The sequence below is a fragment of the Peromyscus maniculatus genome, chromosome 5, assembly GCF_049852395.1.
Source record: "Peromyscus maniculatus bairdii isolate BWxNUB_F1_BW_parent chromosome 5, HU_Pman_BW_mat_3.1, whole genome shotgun sequence".
NCBI lineage: Eukaryota > Metazoa > Chordata > Mammalia > Rodentia > Cricetidae > Peromyscus > Peromyscus maniculatus.
Genome location: NC_134856.1, coordinates 77,983,464 through 78,010,417, shown reverse-complemented (window position 1 = coordinate 78,010,417; position 26,954 = coordinate 77,983,464). Strand labels below are relative to the sequence as shown.

Genomic DNA, 26,954 nt, shown 5'->3' with positions numbered 1-26,954 from the left:
TCTAAGGAGAACGGGGTAACTCAGAGCAGAGGCATCTCTGGGGAATAGCGAGGGAGTCGGAGGTACATTTGTTCACAGTAGGGTCTGGAGCAGGGCCCTCTCTGCCAGCAATACACTATAGAGTTCTCGTGAAAGACTTCCGTTCCCACCATAGTTAATATGAACGGAACACTAGAGCTTCCTGCATACAATCCTCTTTGGAGCACCAGACTCAGATATGTTTGACAGGCCGTGTTATAGCTTCCTGTCTCTGCTAATGTAACAGGAAGTTCCTCATCCATTCTCTGGAGTGGAGGAGGATGTCTGGGTAGCATAGTTCTCATCCTCCAATGCTAAAAAGCAAGACTTCACTTCCCAGCATCCAGAGACAAATGACCAAGGCTAAGCAGGACCAATAAAAGGCAACTTGGGTTAGGGATGACTCAGAGTTAGCAGGGGAGCCCACCCCTTTCCTGTATCACGCTCTTCTTGTTCCTGCTTCGTGTTCCGTAGAAACGTTTGATTTTGAGGATGGATAAGCATGTGAATCCGAGTCTAACACCTGACTAGCACAAACAACATAGCTTCTGTGTCTTCAATTCTCCCTTCCTTCTCATCTCCTGCCATGGAAAGTATCCCATGAGGAAGACATGAGCATTCCCTGGGAATTCACTATTTGTGAAGGACACTGATTTACAACAGATTTGGTTTAATACCATATGGGGAGCTTTCCTACTTAATAAGACATCAGGAAGCTTGTGGGACCTGAACTTATGTGCAAAGACCATGTGCAGAGATACAATTCTCCCTCAGGTTGAGGACCACACATGGGGTGGGTGGGACAGGATAGTACTGGAAACAAGATAGCTGGGGATGGGCTGGGGATCTGTCAGCCTGGAAAAGGAACATCAGAAGAAAAGAGGCCCATGAGCCTGGAAGTGGCTTATCCGATGAAGCTCATACCATTCTGGAGAGCTTATGTGGAATATAAAGCTAATCAAACACGGAAATTTTAACTACCCTGATTTGATTAATATGCATTGTCCATGTGTTTGCGATATCATACTGTACCCCAACTATGTGCACTTAAAATAGTGATTAAGCTTTTATGGACCTGATCAAAGAGGCCCATAACAAAAGGAATAAATAAATCTCCGAGTCAGATGTGGAGGCTGTGGACACCTTTCAGAGCCTCTCCTACATAGCCACAAGGCCAGTCAGGAAGTTTCAGATTCAGTGCTGGCCTAACACAGGTGCTGCACCCACTTAATGCCCCTAGGAACCAATGTGTCAAGGCCTTTACACGTAAATAATGCCATCGCCACCTTGCCCTTGGCGTTCTCACTCATTCTGCAGGTTGGAACTCAGATCTAACTTCCTTGAAAAAGTCTTCTCTTCTCCCTTCCTGAATGTTGCTTCAACCAACTCTGACACTGTCATCCATACTGCACTTCCAGTACTGAAACTAGAATATGCTCAGTACACATTTATAGAATGAAAAATAATGAAAAATTAACTTAATGAAATGAAGAGAGACACATTGGATTAACATCACTATAGAAAAATTCTTAGCAGTCTTTCATCTTTTTACATCATCCATTTAAATTACTTTCATATATATATTACCTCCAAGAAATCATGCGTGCATTGTCTTGAATCTTCCAGCTGAAACCAATAGAAAAAGAGGGAGATGGTATTGTTCTGTGGGGCCCTGAGAATAATGGTGCAGTCCAGGTTATTATCATATACTTGAGGCCACCCAGGACTCTTCAGAGTACCAAATGCTTGGTTGTATTCTCTGTTGCAATCTGAGATAAAAACAATATTCATAATTAATGTGCATGCCCACATATTTGATGCTCTTTCATCTTGACAACACAGTGTTTAAAGTCTACTGAATCTGAGCAAAGTTCAGAAGCTACTGCACCCCTTGGCTGATGTTTGAGAAAACTGGGACCTGAGAGATGGTGACAATTTGAGCGATGCTGAGAACCGCATATTCACAGCTGCAGTGCTGTGCCTCACTAATGTGGAACAACCCCCATGTGAAAAGTGTGAAATGCCCGAACCCTTTGAAGAACACTCCAGCATCTTTGGAACTCTCCTGCTCACAGGGAGGGAAAGTTCAAGAGTCATTGGTGACATTTAGACCTTTTCTAGACCCAAAGACTCAATCTCCCAGATACTATCTTCATTAGGTTTCCCTTTGGTGAATTGTTAGTTCTGATACAATTCACATATTTCTTTTTACCATTTTATTTTGTAAAATAAAAACCAGAAGCAACTGTGTCTTCGAATCAAATGTTGCTTTGGTTTTAATCAAGTTCAAAACAGTCCTTACATGAAATATTCTCTGCAAGCACTTCTCGGTCACCAAAATCAAGGAACTTCTTCAAGGCACCATGGTATTTACAAAATAATTTACTAAGATATAGTGATTCCCACCATTGTGGCCACACCAAATATCACTGACCTGTGAAGTTCATATAAGTGAATAGTGTACTATGAGAGATATCTTGAAAAGCTTAGTTTTCAATTGGCTAAGTTAGGCCTGAGTCTCAGTTGAATCTTACTTCAGATGGGTTTTTTACCTTAACAACACCTGATGTATTCACAGGAGTCAGTTCCAGTAATGCCTGTCACCAAAGCTGCCTTCTCCCATTTTTAGGCTCACCTGCAATCTGATATGTGAAATACACTTGAGAGTTTGTGTTCAAAACGTCAGATCTGAAGACGACAAGTGCAGTCCTCGTTGAAGAATAAAATGCTGGCAGGGTTGTAAAGTTGGCACCGCAGAACTGAGTCACCGGTCCATTTCTCTGAAATGAAACAGAAGCCACATTGCCTGAGATTTGGTTTCAGAAGAGGGCAGCCACACCAGATAGTAAACCGTATTTAACAGGTGACTTCGGTATCCAGGGATGAAGACCAGCTCGTGTCTCCAGCGTCCAGCAGCACTCAGCATTAGCAGTGCCCCACCTTCCTCGGGGGATGAGAGGTAAGGAGCAGGGTTTCTGCAAAAGCCATGAGCAGACTCTTCCCTGCAGAAAACAAGATTGTTCCCTCTCAAGCCATATCACAGCGAAAGCATGTGTTTTGTTGGGAGCAGAGCCAGGCCGTGGGAGCTCCCTACAGGTCTCTCACCCCAGCTTCTCCCACAGTCTAGAGTCCAGTTACATTAGCCAGAGCTGGTCACACTCCTAAGAGCATCCCTTTCCCATCATCCCTGGCAGTCAGCACCTGTAATCATCTCCCCATTCTCTTCAGCAGCACTTTGGGGCCCTTGTTCCCTCTCAGTGCACAGGGCAAATGTCTAATCATTTCTACCCAGAGAAGCAAGTACCCCAAAGGCAGCACCCAGCAGCCCCTGTCACATTATGCGTATGGCTGAAATACATGCAGTCCTTGGCTCGCTCCTACACCGACCCTCAGCCCACTGCCTTCTGCATTGACCTTGTCCTAAGTTTGTCTGCTGCAAACTCTAAACTGCATTGCTAACACCCCCGCCCCCTGCAATGTTTACATCCCAAGACTTTCAACTTTGTAGTCCTACATGCATCTCAGGTCTCCAGCAGCCCCGTGAAGCCTTTCTCCACGGCTCACTGGGTGGAAGAGGCGCAGGGTGGTGGGGAGGGTTCTTCTGTGTTCCTCATTATTTCATCTATCCTCTGTGGTGGCTTGGCTCCTAGTCATTTCCTATGTCCTAGGCTTGCGCTGAGCCCCGAGAGGCTTTAAGTAGTTTTATAGACGGTGCATTAAACACCCTCACTTTGAACTTTACAGGGGTGATTCTCATTTCCACTTTCCAGGGTTGTCTACCCCAGATACAGCTGTCCACCTATACCTTCTCCAATGTTCCCACACCCACCAAATAAGCCTTTCATGACCTTCCAACTAGCTTCTCCTTCTACTCTTGGAGAACCTGAGAATTCCATTTTTCCCCCAACTCATCTATCATTTTTGTCATTTTTGTCTTTATCCCCTATTTGTCCACTGTATTCTCCTTTATTCATTCAGTTTAAGCATATTGTTAGTGATGAGAAATACATATTTCTCATGGTTGATAATACATAGTATGTTTTTACTCGTAGTAATTTTCTATATCCTAGGCTTGTTCTGAGCCTTCAGAGGCTTTGAGTATTTTTATAGACAGCGCATTAAACATCCTCACTTGTATTATTTGAGGAGGCCAGTTCAGCTGATCTTATATCTCAGTTCCCCCATACCCTTTACATGCTTTTTTTTTTTTTGTGCTCTGATGAGGAGTCTGTCCAGATTCCCCTTGTTCCAGCTTCATAAAGTGACAGGAAACTGAAAGAACCTTGACACAAAGGCTCTAGTTTCACTTGGCTCTAAGTCATCCTCGTAGGCTTCCACTGGGATATAAGAATTCTGCGCTGACAAGCACTGTGGGTGGAATGTCCCTAACCTCGCATCTCAGCCAGCCTGGAAGCGTAAGAGTAACCTGGGTCTCTAGGATCTACCCAGCACTCAGCTGGTCTCTAGCTTGTGCGTCTCTGACCCTCTCTACCAAGTCAAGCTAGACTTTTACCTCCTCCGGCAAGTTAGGGACATGTAAGAACCAGGGAACCCCAGCTTTATAATGAGGAGGGTTGAAAACTCAGAAGGTGACAGCTAGAGCTCTGTGACTGCCAGGCATTGGGCATTTGAAATGGCCTTCGGGGAGTAAACGGGTGAGCTGTTCACTCAACCACAGAGACCACCCAGATGTTTCCCAATAGTTTCAGGGTATGAGCTCAGCCCATGAGCCCTGAACTTAAACATTTTCTCTGGCCACCATGTCATTACGTTCCTCATTCCACTACCTATCAGGGACATGATCACGCTCTGGGTCTTTCACACACCAGCTGTCTTGTCATCTGTCCCCATGTGAAATGAAGACTCAGCTATTTATCTCTTTGAGCCCAAACCGCTTCTGTTCCCCCTTTTTTATTCTCTCACATTGCCATAAGTGTAACCCACTAAGCCAAATGGCCTCTTAGCTGACTTTCCTGTATTCTGTATGGATCCCTTCAGTTCACCCTGTACACACCCTGCTGGCCACAGATGTGGTTCTCCAGGTGGTGCCCATGGAGCTCTGGGATTGGTGGCAGAGCACAAGATATACTCATCAAACACTGATGAATGTGTGTTTTGCTGATGAATCAGTGTCTGGTGGTGGGGGGTTAGGGAGGTGCATTTTTATCAAGATACCCGGATGATTCTTAGACACAGGACAATTTGAAAGCCTCTTTCTCACAGGACTACATTTAAGTCTCTCAGTATTAAGGAAAGGAGGGCTTCATCTCTTGCTGAAAAAAAAAAAATACAATTCTAGAAGTAACACGGACTTTATCCAGCTGTGGATTCATTACTTGCAGTGTGTGCAGATGTTATGGCCACCATTCTGGGGTCTTTACCTGTGGTGAATCCTGAAGTTCTAAGTAGTTCTGTGAGCAGTCTTGTGAGGTTAACTGTAATTCCCATACAGTGATCTTGATCTGCTTGTGTGGAGGAGCCTCAATGACCCAAGTACAGGTGGAAAATCGTCGTCTGATGTTTGACAAATGAGGTGACGATGCATTTTGTGGGGTCAAAGTTGCAACATGTGTTCCACCACAAGGTACTGAAGAGAGGAGAGAGAAAACATGTAGATGTTTTAATTGTGTCTAATTGTATATATCATCTTAAAAATCTGGCTCTGGCCTGGCCCACAGAAATGTTTTATTATTCTTTTAAGGATTTGAGTTTATGTCCTAGTGATGCAGGGCTACAATCCCAGCTCCTTGCAAGCTTAATGCAGGAGGATGAAGTTCAAGGCTAGCTTGGCAGCTTAGTGAGACTTCGTTAAAGAAAAGCCAAAGAAGAAAAACAAATGTAGCCCACATGTGTTTAATAATCCACTAAAATTATAATTAATTTAGATATAATAACATGCATACTTGTCTGTGCCTAAGGACACATGTATTTCATAGCATGTCAAAATACTTACTGTCCACAAAGGTATATGTTGCATTAAATCCTTCTCCTTCAAAAGTTATGTCAGAGAAAAATTGAATCGTAAGGAAGTTGCCAGAAGAGATAAACGGGGCAGGTATTTGGGAACCACAAAATCTTCCACCGAAATTTGATCTTATGCTCCTGCCATCTGCTATCTGGAAGAAAAAGTAGTTTTTAGTAGTTCATTATTACTAGAGAAATTTGTTATTTTGCACTGAGGCTACCATAGGTCAGCACTAAGGATCTTTATATTGATGTTCTTTCAGACAGTCTTAATTTAGATTGATAATACTATAATGGCTTTCAGTAAAAATCCAGTATGATGCCAAACATATATTTCTCTCTTAGGAAAAGTAGTATATAATTAAAAAATATGGCCATGGACTCATCAGACCCATTACTAATATCTCTGCTGCCTGAATTCTTACTAGAGGCTCTTCCTGAAGTTTCCTGGCTAAGTAAGCTCTTGTTTCTCCTCTTTACTTTCAAGATGTCACCCAGAAGTTGCTGCTAAAATGAAGCCAGACCGGGAGCTGCCTAACAGCTTCCTACCCTCTTACGACAAAGGCCATGTCCATGATAACAGCTGTCACAGCCTAAATGGGCTCCCCTCCCACCCCAGACCTCGTGGGTCTCCTTTCTGGCTGTCTGCTTGTCTGAGCTCCTTGAGCATCCCAGGCTCAGTCAGACTTCACAGCTGTAGCATCTGCCTTCCTCTGCTGGACCACTCCTTCCTGTATCCGCAGTGTCTTTTTTATGATCCCTTCAGGTCTTGCCTCCTCTATGACCCACGGGGTTCCCAGACTTTAAGAGTATGTAAGGCATAAACAATGTTTCATCAGTACCTAGTAAATGCTTTGATTCTTCCCTACTACCCACCTGCCTTGGTAGACAATGTCATTTTTATTTATTTATTTATTTATTTATTTATTTTTTTAGAGCTGAGGATTGAACCCAGGGCATTGCACTAAATCCCCAACCCTGACAATGTCATTTATAAACAAACAAGTTGATTTGTGACAGTTCTGGAGGCTGAGAAGTCTTCAGAATTCCAGGGCTGCCTCCAATGAGGACCTTCTTATCTTCTGACATGAAAGCATCATATGAAGAGATAGCAGGAGCATGCCAGCTCTGCAGTAGCTTCCTCTTTTATGAAGTCATTCACCCCATCCTAGAAACCCCACTCTCATGACTTTATCTAACCCCAATTATATCTCAAAGCTCCCCCTATACCATAGGCATGTCGATTTGAGGTTTATGTTTCTAACACAAACTAAAGTGATATGTTCATACCACAGTATACACTTCCCTAAAATGTTCTCCCCAAGTCTTTTCCATCTCAATAACTAGCTAAAGACTAAACTTCAGTCATATCCAGCTGTTTCTCATTCCCATTACAACCATACCTGCTTCTTTCCACCTTCTAAATACATCTACATCAATGCCACATCACCCCATGCCTCCAGAACATGGTTCACAAGTCAGTTACACAGAGCACCCACGGAATTCTCCACCATGCTGCCCAGGTGTTTGGTGACCTAGATTATGCTCTTGTTCTTCCTGCAAAGCTACACCTTCACCTAATGCAGAATCTTCCCTCTTTACCACTATCTACAAGCCCTGGCCAATAAAGATGCTATCGTTCCTCTCACATTGCTCCCCACACTGCCTCTGGCATTCTCCTCCCTTGGTGGCACAGTCTCTCTTGAAGGACTGGCAACTCCCAGCCATGGAGCTTTAGCTCATAAGTCACCTCCTCAGAGAGGCCGACCCCACACACTGCTGCCCGCATCCAGTATCGTCCTGTTTTACTTTACTGTAATCAAACTGTATTTTTATTGTTTATTTGCTTTTACTGGGCTCTCTCTCTGCAAGAATATGAGTTCCACAAGTAGAGGCATGGAGCTATGCTCAGAAGTGTCTCCAGCACCAAGAACCATTTTACAAACACCCAAGGAAATAGTGATGGTTTAGATGTACCTCAAATACTTTATTAAACAAATGAAGTAGGTTTTACCTTTTACTTACATTTCAGTAATCTTAATTGCCCTTTAACCACATGTTTTGTGTTTGTGTAGCTCCAGATATGAGCCGATAATAGAACCACATCAGATCAGAGATCTTAGAGCAGTGGTTCCCTGACATTGTTCTAGAGATGGTGAGTTTCAAAATTAAAAGTTAAACTGACCACTAGATGGCACTGTCTCTCCTTTATGAATATTTCTATTCATGCGGAGAATGTAAAAGTGGAATTCTGTAATCTAAAACCCTCGATTTACATAAAAAAAGAGCTGCAAATCTAGGACAATATACTTTTTCTGATAAATCAGGTATCATTATACCCACTGCAGTCTTCATGATCATCGCAAGCTTTTTCCTTTTTTTTTTTTTTTCATGTGCCTGACTTGGCGTTGGAGTTTTTGTGTACGGAGAAGCATCAAAGCACTCTCTGTACCTTCAAAATGCTCACTGACCAGTGAGAAGGGCCCAAAGTAAATGTGAGCGTATGTGTGTCTGTGTATCTCTCTATATAAATATATTTACAAATGAGTATAGGAAAATAAAAAAAAAGAACAAAGAACGCTAAAGGTAAATATGTCAAATAGAATAGGGGAAATACATACTATAAAAGAAAGAAGTGTATTGGGTATGAGAGAAGTAGGAAAGACCACCCATTTCATGCCAAGGAGCTTGGGCCTCAATCTACAAGACCTGACATGGGTTTTCAGTAGAGACTGGTAAGTGTGAAGGGAAGTATGAGGGAGAAGCCAGGGCTGGGTAGAAGGTGCCCCGTGCAGGCATGACATTCATTCAATCACTGTTGAAGCGAGAGTCTCCCAACTGATTGGAGATCCATTTTTACAACTAGCGCCCTTCCTAGACTCCTGTGCCGTCCAACCTGACATTTTTTCTATCTCTTTTCTGTTCTCGGACAACACCAAGTCTCCACTGTGGGGGGACCCTGCACAACACCGGAGCAGGGATGGCATGGCCATGGTGCCGGGAACAATAACCCAGCCACACCTTGCTTCTAGAATCCTTTGTTTCCTGGCATTGCTGTGACAAAATGCCTATAATAATCAATAAAAAGATATACTTTGTCTCCCAGTCCCAGTCCATGCATGACTAATCTCTACAGAGACATAGTCACGGAGCTCTGTGGTCTGGGGCCTGTGCTGAGGTTAAGCATCAGGACAGAAGGACAAACTGGAGGCAGCTGCACACTGAATAGAAGCTGTGATGAAGAGAGAAAGGAGGGGATGGGGCTCAAGCATCCTCTCAAAGGGTGGTGTCCTCAGGGACCTACCTTCCTAATGATTCTGTGTCGGTAGCCATGCCTTCTTAACCGCTGGGCTTTGGTGGGACGTTCAAGACCCAGACCATCATAGTTCTTTCATCTTTATGGTATAACCTGGCTTGCACACTATAGAGCTGAGTCAACTTAGCTTTCATAGAGTGTGATTTTATTGCAATTTAAAAGGTGATATTAAGTATTGATATCAACTTGCCAAGATCTAGAATGACCTAGGGGACCAACCTCTGGGCATGTCTGTGAGGGAGTTTCTGGATTGGGTTAACTGAAATTAGAAAAACCACATCCTCAATGGGGGTGATACCAGTCTGTGACCCGGGATTCCAAACTGAATACAAGGGGAGAAAATAAGCTGAGCATCAGAATGAACCCCTGACTGTGGACATAATGTGACCAGCTGCCTCCCGTTCCTGCCCCATGGCTTCTCTGCCGTGATGAGGTGTGTCCTCAAGCGGTGAGCCTGGATAAATTGTTTCTTTTATTGCACAGGCCTCTCAATCTAGTGGAGACATCTTGAAGTTTCAAATTTCCAGCACTGTCCTTGGGTCTGCTATCTACTGGGAAAGTTGTCAGTGTGTAAAACTGCTCTCCAAAAAATGGAAAATAAGAGTAGCCCTGAAGAGCTCTTATTTGTAATAAATAAATAAATATCCATTAGGATTTCATTTTGAAGATAGCAACAACAATTCCTTTTGTTCAGGCACCTTGCCTAGCTGCTATTCCTGTCATAGTGACTTCAGGAATTTCATATGATCACAAGTTCTTATATATCACCAAGTCACGCTCGCAGAAATAGCTCTTGAAAATCAAGTCAACCAATTTACCTCCTTGCAGGACCTAAGATACCTTTCATGAGTTAAGTTTCTACTCTTTATATGAATTGCTTTTTAAATATTTGTTAATTTGTGTGTGTGTGTGTGTGTGTGTGTGTGTGTGTGTGTGTTATGTATGCATACAAGTATAGGTGCATGTATGCCGCAGCATGCCAAGAACCACTTTTCACTATGAGTTCAGGGTTATGAAGCAAGTGCTTTTACCTGTTCAGGCACCTTGCCTACCCCTATTTTCAGTATTTTGAAAAAAAGGAAATTAAAAAATCTCTATGCCTACTTGGAAATAACCCAAGGGGGAAATGGAAATAAATGGATTAATGAATTATTATATGACACAATGGGCAACACTCTAACAAACATCGTTTTTGTTCTCAAAATAGCCTTGCAAAGTAGCTACTATTGTATGGCCATTTTAAATTAAATAAAGTGATTAGGAATCAGGTTGATCAAGAATTTAGTCAGGGAGCAAAACTGGGTTTGAGTCAACCTACTATCTGCCTTTAAATCCTATTACTTTTCGATAACCCGGGCATGCTGGTTTTAAATAACATCTTAAGCTGTTCTGGCTACTTGGTCTCATTTTAGAGAAGGATTGAGCTTGAATTGACATACGTCATCCCACACTTTGTTATCTCTCGTTCCCCATGAACTCCCTTGGATCGACCGGCTTCTATCCCAATGTCTTATTAAAATGGTTCTCATCCCGTAGAATAACTTTCTTCGTCATAGCCTTTCTTGGCCTGTGACCTGCCGCTTAACGGCACTGTCCACCCACACATCCTAGGGAAAAGCATCTTCCCTGGAGGTCAGTGCATCACACTGCTGCTGGCTGAATCAGCCTTTCTCACTCATCTGTTTCCTTCCCGTTGTCTTCTGTGCTCCCCCTGCATCCCTGGGTACCGTCCCTAGAGCTGAATGGGAGCCTGGCTGTCTAGCTTCACGCTGTCTACGGAAGTGTGATTCTTTGAACTCCTTAGGAAGCTTTAGACCAATTAAAGGGTCATTTTCTTTTGCACTTCAGATGTCATTTATATTAGGAACTGTCAAATCCCTTTGAGTATCTCACTCCATACGCCCAATCTTCCCATAGATCACTTCCTAACAAGGCACTGAACAAGACAGAACTGAATCCTGAAGTGAATGTTAGAAGTCACTTGAAGTTTGAGGCATGATTATCAAACATGAACTTGAACAGGAAACCAGCATCTGTAGTATGTACTGAAGCCACTGTGAGCAACAGTGGTCCCATTTTGAAGACGTCTAGATAATAAGCTGGAACACACTATTTTAGAGTCGGCTCTTCCAGTGCAGCAGTCTTACCTGCACATAATCATAGTTGCAGGTTCCTTGCCGTGTTGCTGCCTCCAGAGAAAACTTACTGAAGGTGAGATTAATGAGTTTGTTTTCAGGGGCAATTATGTACCATATGCAGTTTAGACCTTGGTCATACTTTCCATTTGAGTCAGAATCAGGAGAGACAAAGGTACTGTTGTCATCTGTCAGGTATCCCCCACATCCTTGCTGTGCTCCTGTTAAAACAAAGACACATCACCGTGCAGATGAACAAAATGATCTTAACTTTCACGTGGAAGGTTTTTGAAAAGGGGAGGTGCCGATGGCCATATCAGAGAAACAGCAGGTAGCAACTGAAGTGCAATGTGTCAGCCCACCAGGAGGCAACTCCCTGATGGGTGAATCTTCCATAGTCAAGGCCCTGAGACCTTTACATGTTTGCTTCTGCTGTCTTCCTCTGGCATCTGGCATGGCATGAACGGCTGTGGGGAGATCCCCACTGCCTGTAATATAGTTTGTTTATCTCCTGGAAACATCCCATTCTTCTGGGCATTTTTACCTATGGATTATTATGAAGATGATTCCCCCCTAAATTATACTGTCTAATTGATAATAATAATAATAATAATAATAATAATGTTAGCTTACACAGATTTTTGATGAATAAAAACACAAAGAAATGTTACAGAGCTAGGGCCTGTGAGTTTCATTTAAGGAGTTCCATTAGATCACAGCTCAGGTTAATGATTAAGAAAAACAATTGAGTCCCAGGAGCCAGACCGGCTCAAATTCCTTTAATCTTGATGCTGAAAGACCCAGTCACAGGTTTTGGTGTGCATTATTAGCTGAAACAAAGCTTTGATATAACTTCAGGTTAGATAAGATGCTTTGATAATAGCTTTAAAATGAAAAACCCCAGAAAACAATCTAAAGTTCACAAGGACACATAGCTGAGTTATAGACTCATTAGATTAGGGTCAAAAATACAAAGCAGCCCAATTGCTGCTAGCTGATGTACTTTCCTTACTAGGCTTGGTTTATAATCAAAGGTGATTAATTCCTTGTACCCATTCCCGCCCTCAATCTCTTGATATAAGAAACTGTTGATGAATGGGTAAGTACACTAAAGATTCAAAGTACAAGTGACTGATGGTTTTTATGTATAAAAGTTTAGGTTTATGATTTCTTTAAGATTCCTTATAAGATTACCTTTCAAGATAAATGATACAATGATTGATTCTTTCTTCGTAACTGCAATATGCAGTCTGCCAACAAAAGAGTTGGCTAAGAAAAAACACTTTCTGCTTGCTCGTGTTCTGTTAATCTATAACAAATTACTTAGATGTAATGTATGTGGGTTATTGGAGTGACTTTGTTTTTAATCATGTAAGGGAGATGAAAAACATGTTTTTACCTGTATTCATTATAATCATTCACTTGAAAAATGGGATGTAACCACTTTGTAATTTCTATATTGCCTGAAAAACTTTGTTGGTGTATATAAGCTATAGAAAAAAAGGTATACAGAAGACAAACAGAGAAGAATAGAGAATAAAGAAGGAAAACATCAAGGGAGTATGTGTCTTTTTCCCTAACCCCCTCAGACAGAAAAGTCTAGTACACGCCAACACTGTGGATTTCCCTTTGAAGTCCTGTGCTACTCAAAGGGAGGCTGGACTCCCAGGCAGCAATAGGGAGGTTACATTCTCTACCACATATCTGTGAACACTATCAAAAGGTTTCCAAACACTGGCAGGCATGTTCATGGGTTCCTCAAATTTTCTTGGTTCCTTGCTTATTGTGGTCATTTGAAAGAAAATGCACCCCCGCCAAAGGGAGTAGCACTATTAGGAGGTGTGGCCTTGCTGGAGGAAGTGTGTCACTGTGGTGGCGGGCTTTGAGGCCTCATATATGCTCAAGCCAGGCCCAGTGAAACAGACCACTTCCTGTTGCCTGCAAGTCAAGATATAGGACATTCAGCTACTTCTCCAGCACCATGTCTGCCTGCACATCACCATGTCCCACCATGATGATAATGGACTAAACCTCTGAAAATGTAAGCCACCCCAGTTAAATGTTTTTCCTTTGTAAAAGCTGACATGATCATGGATGCTCTTCACAGCAATAGAAACCCTAACTAAGACACTTGCTTTCTTTTTATTCCCATCGCCCACTGGAGTCGCCTCCTTTTCAGCATGTATAGATACCTGAGAGCAAGTAATCATATTGAAGTGCAGGCATGTGCCTCTTTAAAACTATTCATGTGATTTATTTGAGTTTTTTTTCAACATTGAAATACTCGATTTTGTGAAAATTGAGTATTTTGCATAATAAAGCTGGTGGAAAATGTGCACACGTCTGACTTTTATGTTCTACTTTTGTGAACACTGCCAAAACTAGAAATTGAATTTATGAAGATTTACCCAATACCTCTAAGAAAATTACCTCCCAACCAGGTTTTCATTTAAATAGTCTCACAGAAAGAGGCTGTGAGGAGGCAATTAGCTCTGTAGTCTAGTTTACATTAAACTACATTATCTGTACTTTTTACTTTTCCAGAATTAAGTCATGAGACTGAAGAATGAAAGAACTTCATTAGAGAAAAACTGTCTACATTGAAATTCAACAATTAGTGATACATAACCAAATTACAGAATACAGAGTACTCTAATGATGCCCCCATGCCTACTGTGGGAAAAAGTAGAAACAAAATCCCCTGGATTTAGGTTCTGTCGACTCCACAGCCTAGGTTTATCAGAAATGACAGAGGAAGAACATACAATGAAGAAAAGCTTACTCATGATTTCTAAAGAAAGAGTTAGGTTGAATTAAGCTCAAAGTAGTCACGGTAAAAATAACATTAAATTAGTGTTCAAATTAATGTTCTACAACTTGCATAAGTCACAAACACAGTCAATTTCCTCTGTCGTTGGCTTTCCATTTGTTTCATTCCAGTTATTTCTCTACTTGCAGTGAAAAGATTACCTTCCATATTAGGGGGCATTAAGATGATATCTCTCCTCAGCTCCAACCACGAAGTACAGAGGGTGTACGGAGGGGCTTTCAGCACCTCACAGCCCGTGGCAGGCCAGGCTGCCCTGTCCACGGCTTCTGACTCGGGTAAAACTAGAGTGTTTGCACAGCCAGGTATTCCCTGGAATTGAAAACCTTCCAAAGGCCTGATCCCTAATATGGCCACATCTAGTATACAGGTCAAAATGAATGTAAAACGTAAGTACTGCATATAGCCACACTGTGTGCTGCTGTTGGGTCAGCTCATGAAACGTGACTGCAAAAGACAGAAAGAACTGGAGCTTGAGCAGCTTTTAGTCTGTCATGGGCTGTTACACAAGGAACCCAATTAAGCTAATTGGGTTGCATAGCAGGGAGGAACAATTACATTATTAATGAAATGGAAAATGTATGTTTATTTTAATATTTCCTTAGTATTCAAGGAGGTAACTTAGGATTGAAGGCCATTAGAAGTAATAACATAAATAGCAATGATACTGCGAAGAGAATGATAGATGCCCTAAAAGGGAAAGGATAAAATTTTAATCTTGTAAGAAGTCATCAACTAGTTACTGTGAGGATATAGAATGCTCCAGTACAATATTAAACTCGGGCCTTAAGGATGCATAGAATAAGAACATGTAAGAATAGGACTGAGATCATGTAGTTCAGGCTGAATGAAGCTCACCATCCAATGTTAAATGAACAGTATGTGTAGGAAGGCACAATTTTGTTCTGAAAACCATGAGGCAAATAAAGGATCACACCAAGGCTCAAGACTAGGTCATGAAAAGCTTTTGATTTTATCCTACGGATGCTGGGGATCCACTTGAAAGCCTTTTTTTGTAAGATTTATTTTTATTCTTACTTATTGTATGTGTGAGCAAATGTTACACATGTATGAGAGCCTGTCAAGACCAAAAGAGTGCATAGTTAGATTTCTTGGCTTTGTGAACTGCCCTTCGTGGGTGTTGTGAATGAGCTTGAATCCTCTGGACAAGTAGTAATTGTTAAACTTTTAAGGCTTCTACAGCTCCTTGAAAGGCTTTTTGATCAGAAAAATAGTAGTATCATTTTATCTGGAATTACATCTGGTAGTAGCCTCTTACATATAAGGAGAAGAAGTTCACTAGAGGAGGTGATGCCAGCAGAGAGATGGTTGCTGCAGTATACATCTGGATTGGCAAGAGGCAGTGAAGAGTTGGAACTTAATATACATTACACCATTAATATATCAGCTTCAAAAATGAAATGCTACTTTTAAAAAGTTAACCTATAGATTTTATCACTATTTGCATGTTAGTTATTGCTAACAAGTTAATAAGGGGAAAACGATCAGATGACTCTTCTCACTCAAAGTGAATGGCATTATGCACACTTACTACTCAGTAGCAGCAATACCACTAATAAAAGTGATGCCATAAGGTAGATAGGCCTCGAATGGAGACGAGCAAGCAATATCTGCACTCCCATAAATGAATAAAAAAATGCTTCAGTTATAAGCAACTGACATCTGACTGGCTACACAGTATCACTGTAGTAATAGCAAACACACAGACACAGACAGACAGACAGACAGACAGACACACACACACACACACAGAGAGAGAGAGAGAGAGAGAGAGAGAGAGAGAGAGAGAGATCTTGTCTGAGTTATCAAACTATTACAGAGAACCCAATTTACCCAATTTATAAAATACAGAGAACAAATAAGATGGAAAACTAACATTACTTAATATTAATCAATATTATCAGTTAGATAACCCTGGCCAAAGTAGCCAAGTAACTATAAGAAAAATGATATTATATGGGTGAATAGAAGTTTACAGTGCTCTGGAAATGATAATTACAGAGAATGCCCCATTTTAGTATTTAAACATAGTCAGCTTCTCCACACTTCAGACCTCCTAAGGTAGATGGGAACACAAGTGTGCATATCTTTGGGGGGATGTAAACAGCAGTCTTAACAAAATGAGGATGCCTTTGTAGGTTTCCCCATCATGATCGTGATGCCCCTTGCTCATAGACTCTCTCTTCTCTCTCTTAGACTGAACTCCTGGAGCTCGGCCTGGTGCTTGGCTGTGGATCTCTGCATCTGCTTCCATCAGTTACTGAATGAAGGCTCTATGATGACAGGATATTCACTGATCTGATTACTGGGGTAAGCCAGTTCAGGGGAACTCATGAACTTGAGACCAACAGCTGTGGAACCTCCACGGAACTGGGCTAGGCCTTCTGCATAGGTTAGACAGTTGTGTAGCTTGATCTGCTTAAGGGGCCCCCTGGCAGTAGGATCAGGATCCATCCCTAGTGCATGAGCGGGCTTTTTGGAGCCCACTACCTATGGTGGGACACCTTAAACAGCCTTGATGCAGAGGGAGGGGCTTGGACCTGCCTCTACTGAAGGCATCAGGCTCTGCTGACTCCCCAGGGGAGGCCATACCTTGTTGGAAGAGGGAATGATGGGAGAAGTCTGGAGGGGAGGGAGGAGGGAAGAGAGGGGAATCTGTAGTTGGTAGGTAAAATGAATAAAAAATTTCTGAATAAAAAATAAATAACAATAAACAAAACAAAATGAGGATACAATGTCAAAAAGTTCCATGGCCACATTGCTGTGTCCAAATATCTATAGTAGCAAGATATAATAGGATCTGTGACTATGGAAGAGTCCCATATACTAAAATATCTGTATTTTCTGTATTGGTATTTTGAAGTTTCTTTTCTTCTGGTAAAGACATCATAACATGTTCTGCTTCGACATCACAAATCCATCATTTTTTCCATTACCACACATTCTTCTACCATTTAGAAAGTGCTTAGGCACCGGCACCTGCTTTAGCAGTCAGACTGTCAGAGACACTCGGATGACACACCCTGGACCCAAGAACAAATGTCACTATAGCAGTCTTCTGTACGTTGGAAACATTTAGCTCAAGAGAGCTATTTCCTCAGAGAAAGAAAATGTGCAGGGGCTGGGGGGGGGGGCGGGGCGGGGCGGGGGTAACCCTACTGGAGATATAAACCCACATTCAGCAGAGCGATCCCAGCCAGATCTACTTAATTAACTCAGTAACTGAATCCTGAATGACTAAACTTCAGAGTGCAGCATAAGGCAGCATCAGTGTGAAAAGAGAAGAAATAGCTGCCGTATCTCGGAGAAACATCTTAGAGGCTGCAGTGGAGGGAGACGACTTTATTAAGAAGTTATTTCGAGGACTGCCATTTTTGTGACTGACACTTTAATGAGGTCTTTGGGATGGTATCTCTCTGTTTCTGGACTCTTGCTGCTCTAGAGGTTCGTGGTCAGGTGCACTTCAGATAATGATCACCCTGACTTCAGCACAGTCCTGCTTTCCAGCACCAGCTGTGGCTGGAGGTGGCAGCCCAAGAGTGCTGGAAGCATGACACAAATGCATCTAAGAATCGGTGCCCTAGCAAGACAGAGCATGCCATGGTGGCTTCTCTTCAACCACGCAGGGCCTGAGCTTCACAATCCGAGTTTGGAGTAAAGCTCGCTGTGACTTTCACAGCTGCACGACCAACTGATCCAGGGTTGTGAACTCACTGGAGAATTCCACGTGGTTTTTGATGGCCCTGCTGTGCTTCTTTCTCTAAAAGGGTTTCATAGACTACAACACAGCTTCATGATTAAAAAGAAAACAAAAACAAAACCTCTCAGAAAACTAGGATTAGAAGGGAAATTTCTCAATTTGATAAAGAATATCTGCACAACTTATAGCCATTAGCAAACCTTTAAAAAGTGTGTGTGTGTGTGTGTGTGTGTGTGTGTGTGTGTGTGTGTGTGTGTGTGTTCATGCCTGTGGAGACCAGAGTCTAATGTCCAGTATATTTTGCAATCGTTCTCCATATTGTATTTTGAGATAGAGCCTCTCACTGAGTCTGGAGCTTGCTGATTCTGCTGTAGACTTAGACCCATATAAAAAGGGGACTTGGTGGGGAAAACGAAGCCATCTGTTGTTATTCACTTTTCACTCTACACATCCAGATATATTTGTATGAGCTGTTCTTTGGTCTGCAGTGCCATACCGGTTTAAAGAAAAGTAAAGCAGCTGATGAGTAATGTAATCTGTATGGTGAGAGCTAAAATAAATAACATGTGTGTAATAACATAAAAGAAGAGTGATAAAAATGATTAATTTTTTTAAGAAGCAAAGAAAAGGAGCTAGAGGCCCAAAAGCACCTGCCACCAAGCCTAAAGACTGGGGTTCAGTGCTCAGGACCTATACACTGGTTAACTCCTGCAAAGTTCTCCTCTAATGTTCTATGCACCATGCACTCCATTCCCAAACACATGCACACACAATAAGTGAAAAATAAAATGCAATCAAAAGTTTATAGGCAAGAAAGGATGGTTGTGGGAACACACGAGGAGGCAGGGAAAACAGCAAAGAGCACAAAGACTGAGTGAAATCTGACAACACCAGTCATTTTGTTGCCCATAAATATATTAATTGTTAAATTCCCCAATGGGAAGAAAAAGCCAAACATCAAATACATTCTTCAGCATAGAAAAAGGCTGGAAGTAAAGGATCAGCAAATATGCCATGGACATATATGTGCACAAGTATAATTAGAGTTTTTATCCAAATGCCTTTTGGGTCCAATAGAAAGCCATGCATATTATTCTAAATCAGGAAAAATGGAAATTACGATTAAGATGTTTTCAAAAGTTATTGCATAATGATATGAGTTAATCTCCCAGGAAGATACAGTGACTTTAGGCATGATTGTTCTTTATCGAGTGTATGGATCTCAGTGAGTGCCTTTCTTAACCTCCTAAGATAAATCAGTTAGAGCTGGGAATTCCTGGCTTCTCAAATGAGTATGGAGAATTTTCTAGCTTAATCAACACTACAACCCTATAAAGTATTAGTGATGAGTGTGCCCATTTTATAGATTATAAAACCAAGACAGAGTAGTTAAGCACATTGTCCAGGGCCAAACTTGTTAGAATTATAAACTGGCTCTGACACTCCTAAGCATACATACTATTCAGGACTGCCATTTTCACGATATCATACTGAATTTACAAGGAGCTGTTAACTTCTGACTATGAGTTTATCAAGCATAGGACTTGCTAAACTCACCAGTGCATTCTTAAATCACTGCCTGCATAATAAGTAGCTAGGGAATATTGTAAAAACAATGAAGGAATACATTGAGCACAAATAGCTGTTAGATGGATCTTTGCCTTCTAGCATAGGACTATAAAGGGAATTTTCATAATTAAATTTATTTCTTGATTTATAAAGTGTTGCATTATTATAAAAATGTGTATATGCACATGTGCATACATGTATATATACATATATATCTATATATTAGCAAAATGACTGCTTATCCTTGATTGTAAGCCTTCTTTCAAAGCCAACTTTTCTATTTTTCATGCCATATTTGACTGCATATTTCAGCAAAACAGCGGTAAAAATTTCACCAAAAGATACAAAATAATGACTATATAAGTCATTCCAACAGGTCGTCTCATAATAAGAAAATGCTTCTTTTGCAACAACAAATGATGTCAGGTCTATTACTTAAGGGACTTGAATCTCTGAGTATTGGGGTAGTATGCCAGTAGAATGCATTCATTCATTTGTAGAATTCAGGACATATTAATGAGCATATTCTCTATTTAAAGGTAATATGATTTTACTGAATATTCACAATTACATAAGCAGAAGTTTATAAAGGAAAACATTTTGTTTAAATAAATGCTACGTTAATGGTCATGTATTACTTGGATGTCATAAAATAGATGATAATATAAGAGGTGAAATTTGTAAAATCAGAGCCAACAATCAGGAGTTTTATAATAACAATTTAAAGAAGGAAATAATTTTTTTATTTTCATTAATGTGTTATCTCATACTAAATATATAGCTGATTTTTTTAACTTTTACTACCCTGGTGTCATACTGTTTAATTGTGACAGAGATCAATTCTCCTCCTCTCAAAACTTGCTAAGTGTCCTTGACAAGTCATTTAATTCCCTTGTGACTTCTTCCTACACTTTTAAACTTGAATACCTGACAAGTGTACCAATCAGGGTTGCACCGTCAGAATAAAATATCTAAATCCCTTCATTTTGTTTTCAGAACCCTAGGTAAGAAATGTCACTAAATTGAAGTCCACAGTTTGAAGCTACTAATTTTTTGTCCTTTATTGTAATATAAATATACTTTATTGTAATATAAATTTATTATTATCCTTTATTTATTATCCTTTATTGTAATATAAATATACTCCCTATGTCTGTACTTAACCATGCAAGGGCTTCACTTTTATGCCATGCAAAGCCAATAGGGAAAATGTGACATTTTTCTATCAACACCAAAAAGGTGGCTTTTACAGCATATACTCATATCTACAAAATACATATACTTGATATATTTACAATTATGTAATAAATTGTGTAAATTATGTTTAAAGTATAATTTTGTTATTTATATAAATGTTAAATAAGTCATATGTATTTCAATATTACATATTATAACATTTTATACAACATATCACTATTATTGGAAATATGTAGAGGTTGTATACCATTTGTTATAAATATACCATATATAAATATATAACTATTCTATGTTGTAGTATCATGTAGTAATAGTAAATCACAAGTGTACTATTCAGGACTGGCATCCTATGATTTAAAAACAGAATCAAGTGAGAAGATGAACATGGAAAAAAGGAGTGCTAACACAAAGGGAGAGGAAAACTAACTCTTCTTTTAGAAAATATTCCCAGGACCTCTCCTTAGCTTGGTATTTTTATAAATTGCCCCAGAGGCAACACAGGCCAATTAGGAAAGTGTGGGTTGGAAGATGGTCAAATCTAATTCAATGCTTGGCTTTGGCCACAAACAAATTACTTAATCTTTAATAAATAGTTCTCATTTCCTCCTTTGTAAAATACACTAAGTCCTGCCTCATAAGGTAGTCATGAGGATTAAATGAATCAATCTAGGTAAGGGAGCTTGGAGGAGAAGCTTAGTGATGGGCAGTCACTGTCATAACAGATTATAAAGTACCATACAAAGTGAACAGATTGCTAGCAAGTTAGAACAAAGGAATACACAGTCCCATAATACTTTTTAATATTTCTGAATGACTTATTGATAACTAAAGTCTGTTTAAATTTTATTGTTGACTGTGTTTTGCTTTTATGTACCTGAGAATACAATATCAATGCCAATCCAGTGCGCATAAGGATGATTACAGGAAATTTATGGTTACAATAACTTAACCCAGACATCCAGTTATTGGAGACAAAGCTGAGTTGCATTTTGCAGAGGGTGTGGCTTCCATCGTGCAGAATCACTGCTTCCCAGATCTTTCTCTCTAAATGCTTTTCACCATGTTACCTTATCTGACCATTAATCTGACCACATAGCTTGGTCTCTAAAAAACCATCTGGCTTATTGTCTCAAGGACAGACAACCGTATCCTTCCAGAGCTGGGGCAAACCTAGCCATTCAGGGGGCAAGGAGGAGGGATACGTGATTGTGGGGGATACTGGAATATGTTTATTAAGACCTTTTCCTTGCTTGATCTAAAATTTAACTCCTGTCTCTACATGATTCTGTATGGTTTTGATGAACTATGCGCTAGCTGGTTTCTTTATCCCGTTCACACATTCTAAGCTAAGCAAATACTCTTCTCAGTGAGTCCCTGAAGAATAAGCTGCAGATAACCTTGTGTTTAGCTTTATCCTCTGGGGACAGCTTATCAACAGTGAAAGCAAGCAGGCTTGCAAGGGGCAGGAACGAGCTTAGTCTAGTTTCCTTTAAATGGGTTTACAATGTCAGCTCATCTCATTCTCAAGCTTTATAAAAGGAAGCAAATGACATTAAGAAACCAGACGAATAGCATCCCCTGGTTGCTTTCAAGTCATACCCTACCATTGCTTCCCTGAAAGTTATATGAGTAGTGATTTATCAAATTATTGAACTGATAACCCAGCTATCTGACTGTACTGTGCTTCTAGGAGTCAGGGCAGTTGGCAGCCTGTCGCCAGCTGCTCAGAGGCGCCTGGAGACACATACACTCATATTTTTAATGTCTGTGAATGTTTGAAAGCGCATTCTTTTATTGTCAGGCTACACAATTTCAGAGTGCCTCTCCGAGTTCAAACTTGATACCACAACTGGGAAGGCTAAATATAACTAGAAGTGGAATTCTCAAGTGGGCATGAGAGCCTCAAATGGAGAGTCTCCTCCATTTGCTGAGACCATGGTTTTCATTTCCGTGACCCCAGGCTCTCTGTAATCGCTGTCTTTCATATCCTCCTTTTAGAAGTCAACCATTTTTTATCCCCTCACCTTCTTTCCACCCTTCTCATTGTCTGCACTTTTAGCACATTTGAGAGATGTTTTCCAAGAGTATGATAGCAGGTCCAGAGACCGAGCTCATGTGACCCAATTTTGAATCAGATCCCGTATCTCCAGAACTGGATGAAAGGGATTCTACTCTCTTCCCTGTAAAATAGCTTAACTCTATGAATTGTGAATCAATTTTGAGAATAAATTAAATATAGTTATAATATATTATATCAGGCACATATAAATGTAATTTCAAAGTAGGCATAATTTACCCATCTATTCTTCAGTTCATTCACACAGTCACTATTGATGGAGTAACATTTATTTATGTCTGAGGCCTCTACAAGGCCTTAGGATGTAATTAGAATTTAACTTCTGAGTTGACTTAAGTTATAAAATAAATATACTTTAGGACAGCTATGGTATGTTCCAGGAACTAATCTTCTTTACCTTTAATAGATTCTTAAAGGATAGAAAGTGGTAATATTTCAAGCTGATCTTCTTCAGTAGATAAAAAAATTGAGCATAGAGAGATGAGGGATTTTTTTCTAAAGCTCTGACACAGGCAGTGGGATGATGAGTCACCTGCATCCTGAGACCTGAATCCTGGCACACAGCTCTTCCCCTTTGGCCACACTCCTGCCTTTGTTGCCCTGTGATTCATTCTGTCCTTGACAGACATGTGTTTTTGTATTCATGCCTTTCCCTCACAGCATCCCCCCCCCCACACTGACTTTGCCATGAATACTGCCCGACTCTTCTCCACATGACTAACAAGCCAGGTGAAGGAAGACGGATAGTGGCCTCCATCTTTGACATATTTGCTGTGATCAGCAGGAGGCAGGGAGCTTAACGATGTGCTTCTGGCCACTGAGGTCCCTGGTACAGCTTTTTTCTCCAGGGACAGGGATTTGTCTCCTTGGATTGCAGGGACTCCTAATTGTCTCTTGGGCTAGTCATTGATTCCAATGACCAAAAACATATTGGGCCAGGTTTAGTGTTGTATACTAGAATTGTGCTCAAGTGGTACAAAATGAATTATTTGAGGGGAGGGGTGGATGAAAGCTAGGGAGACAGCTGAGTAGATAAAGTGCTTGCTACACAAGCTTGAGGCCTAGAGCTTGGAACCTAATGTTGTATATAGGAGCTGGCCCGACAAGGTGACTCCCCTGTAACCACAGCCCTTGGGAGGTGGAGACAGATTCTAAAAGAAGCTGGTTATCTATACTAGCTACGCTGGTAAGCTATGGGTCAATTGAGAGACCTTGTCTGGATGTGTAAGGTCAAGAATGACTGAAGCAGAGTCTAGCCTCATCTCTTGGGCCTCCATATGCACACACATGTGGATATACATCATTCGTGCATACGACACACACATACACACAAACTACTGAAGAAGAAAAAAGAAAACGAAAGTACAATGGTACTGAAAGTACACACCTAGCTCTGTGTCTAGAAGATCTGTGTATAACATAATGAGTAGTCATGAAAGACTCATAACATCATGAAAGACTCAGCAAAACACTTGGGCATGAGGTCAGTATAGTAAGGAATGGAGGCAAGAGCTGTAAAAACATGTATTCAAAGATGAAGTGTTTCATTCATAACAAGTGCAAGTTGGCCACAGCTGAATGGAGCCGTTCTGGCAAAGGAGAGGCTAAAACTAAAGCTATCAGAAATTATTGAAAAAGCAGAGTGCTTTTAATGTCAGTTCTGTCCTGTAGAGCTGACACACATCATCCAAACCCACAGAATCAGTGAGATCTCAGGCCATTGGTGGTCTGATAAAGGGTGAGCACTTGGTCCAGGAAAACGCTCATCTTCCTAGATCATTTTATTTCCTGGATCCTGGAAAGCTCGGTACAATCATTTCTCTGACTTCCCTTCTTTCAGGACCAGTCACCCATGGTGTGTTGACACTCATGGGAAATCTGAGAAAATTTTATGTCATGGTTAGGTGCCAGGCCCTGGTATTGGTTTTGCTTTCACCTATCCCTACACTTGAGCAATAATTCCACAAAATAAAGGAGACTCAACTTCATCATCTATTTACTAATTAACTATGGATAGTTCCCCCAAATTCTCTCCATCAATGAGAAGGACAAATGTAGCAGATGCACAGGGAGATGCTGCACTGTCTCGTAAGTACAGAAGCTGATTTTACTGAAGTTTGAAAAATTAAAGTGGATGTGCATAAATTATCATCAACTGTATAATCAACAGCAAAGCTGCAAAAGCTGTACTTAGGGAATCCAGTTGAGATCAAACTAAACAGAAATGTCAAGGACTACAGTGTTTACCCAGGGAAGGTGTTGTTCAGGCAGATTGATAGCCTTGGAAATGAGCAGCCAGTCTGGTCCACAGAGTAGCTGTCTCCTTATGGAAAAGATGGGGTGGTCTAAATGAATGAGGTGAAAGAGAAAGGTGTATGCGATTAGCCAAGGCTGACCTTTCACTTCTCATTTTTCGTTAAGTCTGTAAGGAAAAGATTCTAGAAACCCTGGAACTGCGATGGCATTTGTGACTCCTTCTCCTCCCCACACAGAACAACAAAGAAAGCTGTAAGTTATTTAGACTGGCCAGTACACTTAGCTGTGTGAGCTAAAAAGCTTTGTAAGACCCAATTAAAAATTACAATACTCGAGTTCCCACTGAAAAGTACAGTTAATAGTTAAATTATTTCTTGAATGTCTTCAGGTGGACAATGGCATTTACACCTATGGGAAAGTGGTAACATTTTCTACAGGAAGCACAATGCAGCCCAATACATGCGATCCTTCATGCAAAATTAGTGTCCAAAGGAAAGTGGGATTTTCTTTTCAAATAGCCTGCAGCGTTTTACATACCGCTTCCCCCATACCATTCTAGCAAGGCCACATTCTGTGTCCTGGGAGACTTGCTTTTAGGTTATTGCCATGACAGCTGAAAAGGGTCAGTGGCAAAGTGCCTTTTTGATACAACTGTCACAACGCCTGCCCTTGATGGGGAGCTTCAAATCATCAGTGTCCGTCTGATAACTCTCCAGGAAAGTGCTAATGGGGCTGGAGAGAGGGCTCTGTAGTCAGGATTTCTTGCTGCTCAGTCACAAAAACCCAAAAGGGAAAGTTTGGAGGCCAGCACCCACATGGTGCAGACCCCATAACTGCAGCTCCGAGTACCTTCTCTGGCCTCCAAGGACATCTGCACATGCATGTCCATATATAATCATACAGTCATGTGCATATGGATACACTCACATAAATAAATAAATCGTTAAAAATAATTTCAGAAAGCAGGACATAGAAAACGTAATGGAGTTTAAAGTATTCTCTGTTTTCATGTCACAGAGATGGAGGTGAAATAGGCCATAGGAAAAGAGAGAACCCTGGAAAAAAGGAGCCCCGATTATTTATTGTGGCAAAGTCTTCCTGTCTTTCTGAATCTTCTCAGAGAATGGGATTTGTTTGTGGATCTGTTAGATCTCAGAACATTAATCACATCAATATTCAAGGAAAAATCAAAATGCTTCTCAGAGTCAAATAAAAATTATGCCACTTATGCAATTAGTACAAACAGAGAACTGATTATTTTAAATGACTGGCATTTCTGTGCTCATCTTAGGCAGATAATTATCTTTCATGTGCAGTGGCAATAAACTGGCCTGTTCTTCTCAGTTTATCCTCACACTCAGCCATCCCGCCATCTCACAATGACTCAGAGGCCACCCTCTCCAGCTCAAATGCCTTTTCAACTATCTCTTAGATATCTCTACCTATGTACCTGACAAGCCTACTAGCCTCAAATATGGCAAACTAAATACAGCGTTCTTCCTGTACTCAGAGCAGACTGAGGTACCACCTAGGTAGAGTCAGGTGACATCATTTAACAAGTTGCCTTTAAGATCACATTGTCAACTTGCATTCCCTCATAATGTCCCACCAAGTTCCAAATGCTACATTTCTGATGTATTTGGCCTTCTAAGGACCTTTGGTACTTTGATCCTTTCTTTACCTCTATTCCCACTTGTGCTAGTTAGAGCCTCAGCCATTTCCCATCAGGACCTTTGTCCTAAGTTCCTCTTTCCTTCCTTAGGTGGTTGGGTTCTTGGAGCATTCCTTTTTACAGTCATAAAACCATTACATACATTCTCAAGACTCGTTACCACTCTAGGAATAAAGCAACCATAGTCAATGAGGCTTCTGTG

At 40.9% G+C, this 26,954-nt stretch overlaps 1 protein-coding gene across 1 annotated transcript in view; it reads right to left on the bottom strand.

The window, feature by feature from the left end:
• The window catches only part of Cubn (cubilin), a 226,113-nt gene that overhangs the window by 5,271 nt on the left and 193,888 nt on the right, over positions 1–26,954 (bottom strand). Inside the window, exons 60-64 of the mRNA XM_006985936.4 lie at positions 11,446–11,654; positions 5,972–6,134; positions 5,400–5,605; positions 2,654–2,798; positions 1,606–1,787 (exon numbers count right to left, since the gene is read on the bottom strand). Of these exons, the coding sequence (XP_006985998.2) occupies positions 1,606–1,787; positions 2,654–2,798; positions 5,400–5,605; positions 5,972–6,134; positions 11,446–11,654 (905 nt within the window). The remainder of the gene's footprint in view (positions 1–1,605; positions 1,788–2,653; positions 2,799–5,399; positions 5,606–5,971; positions 6,135–11,445; positions 11,655–26,954) is intronic.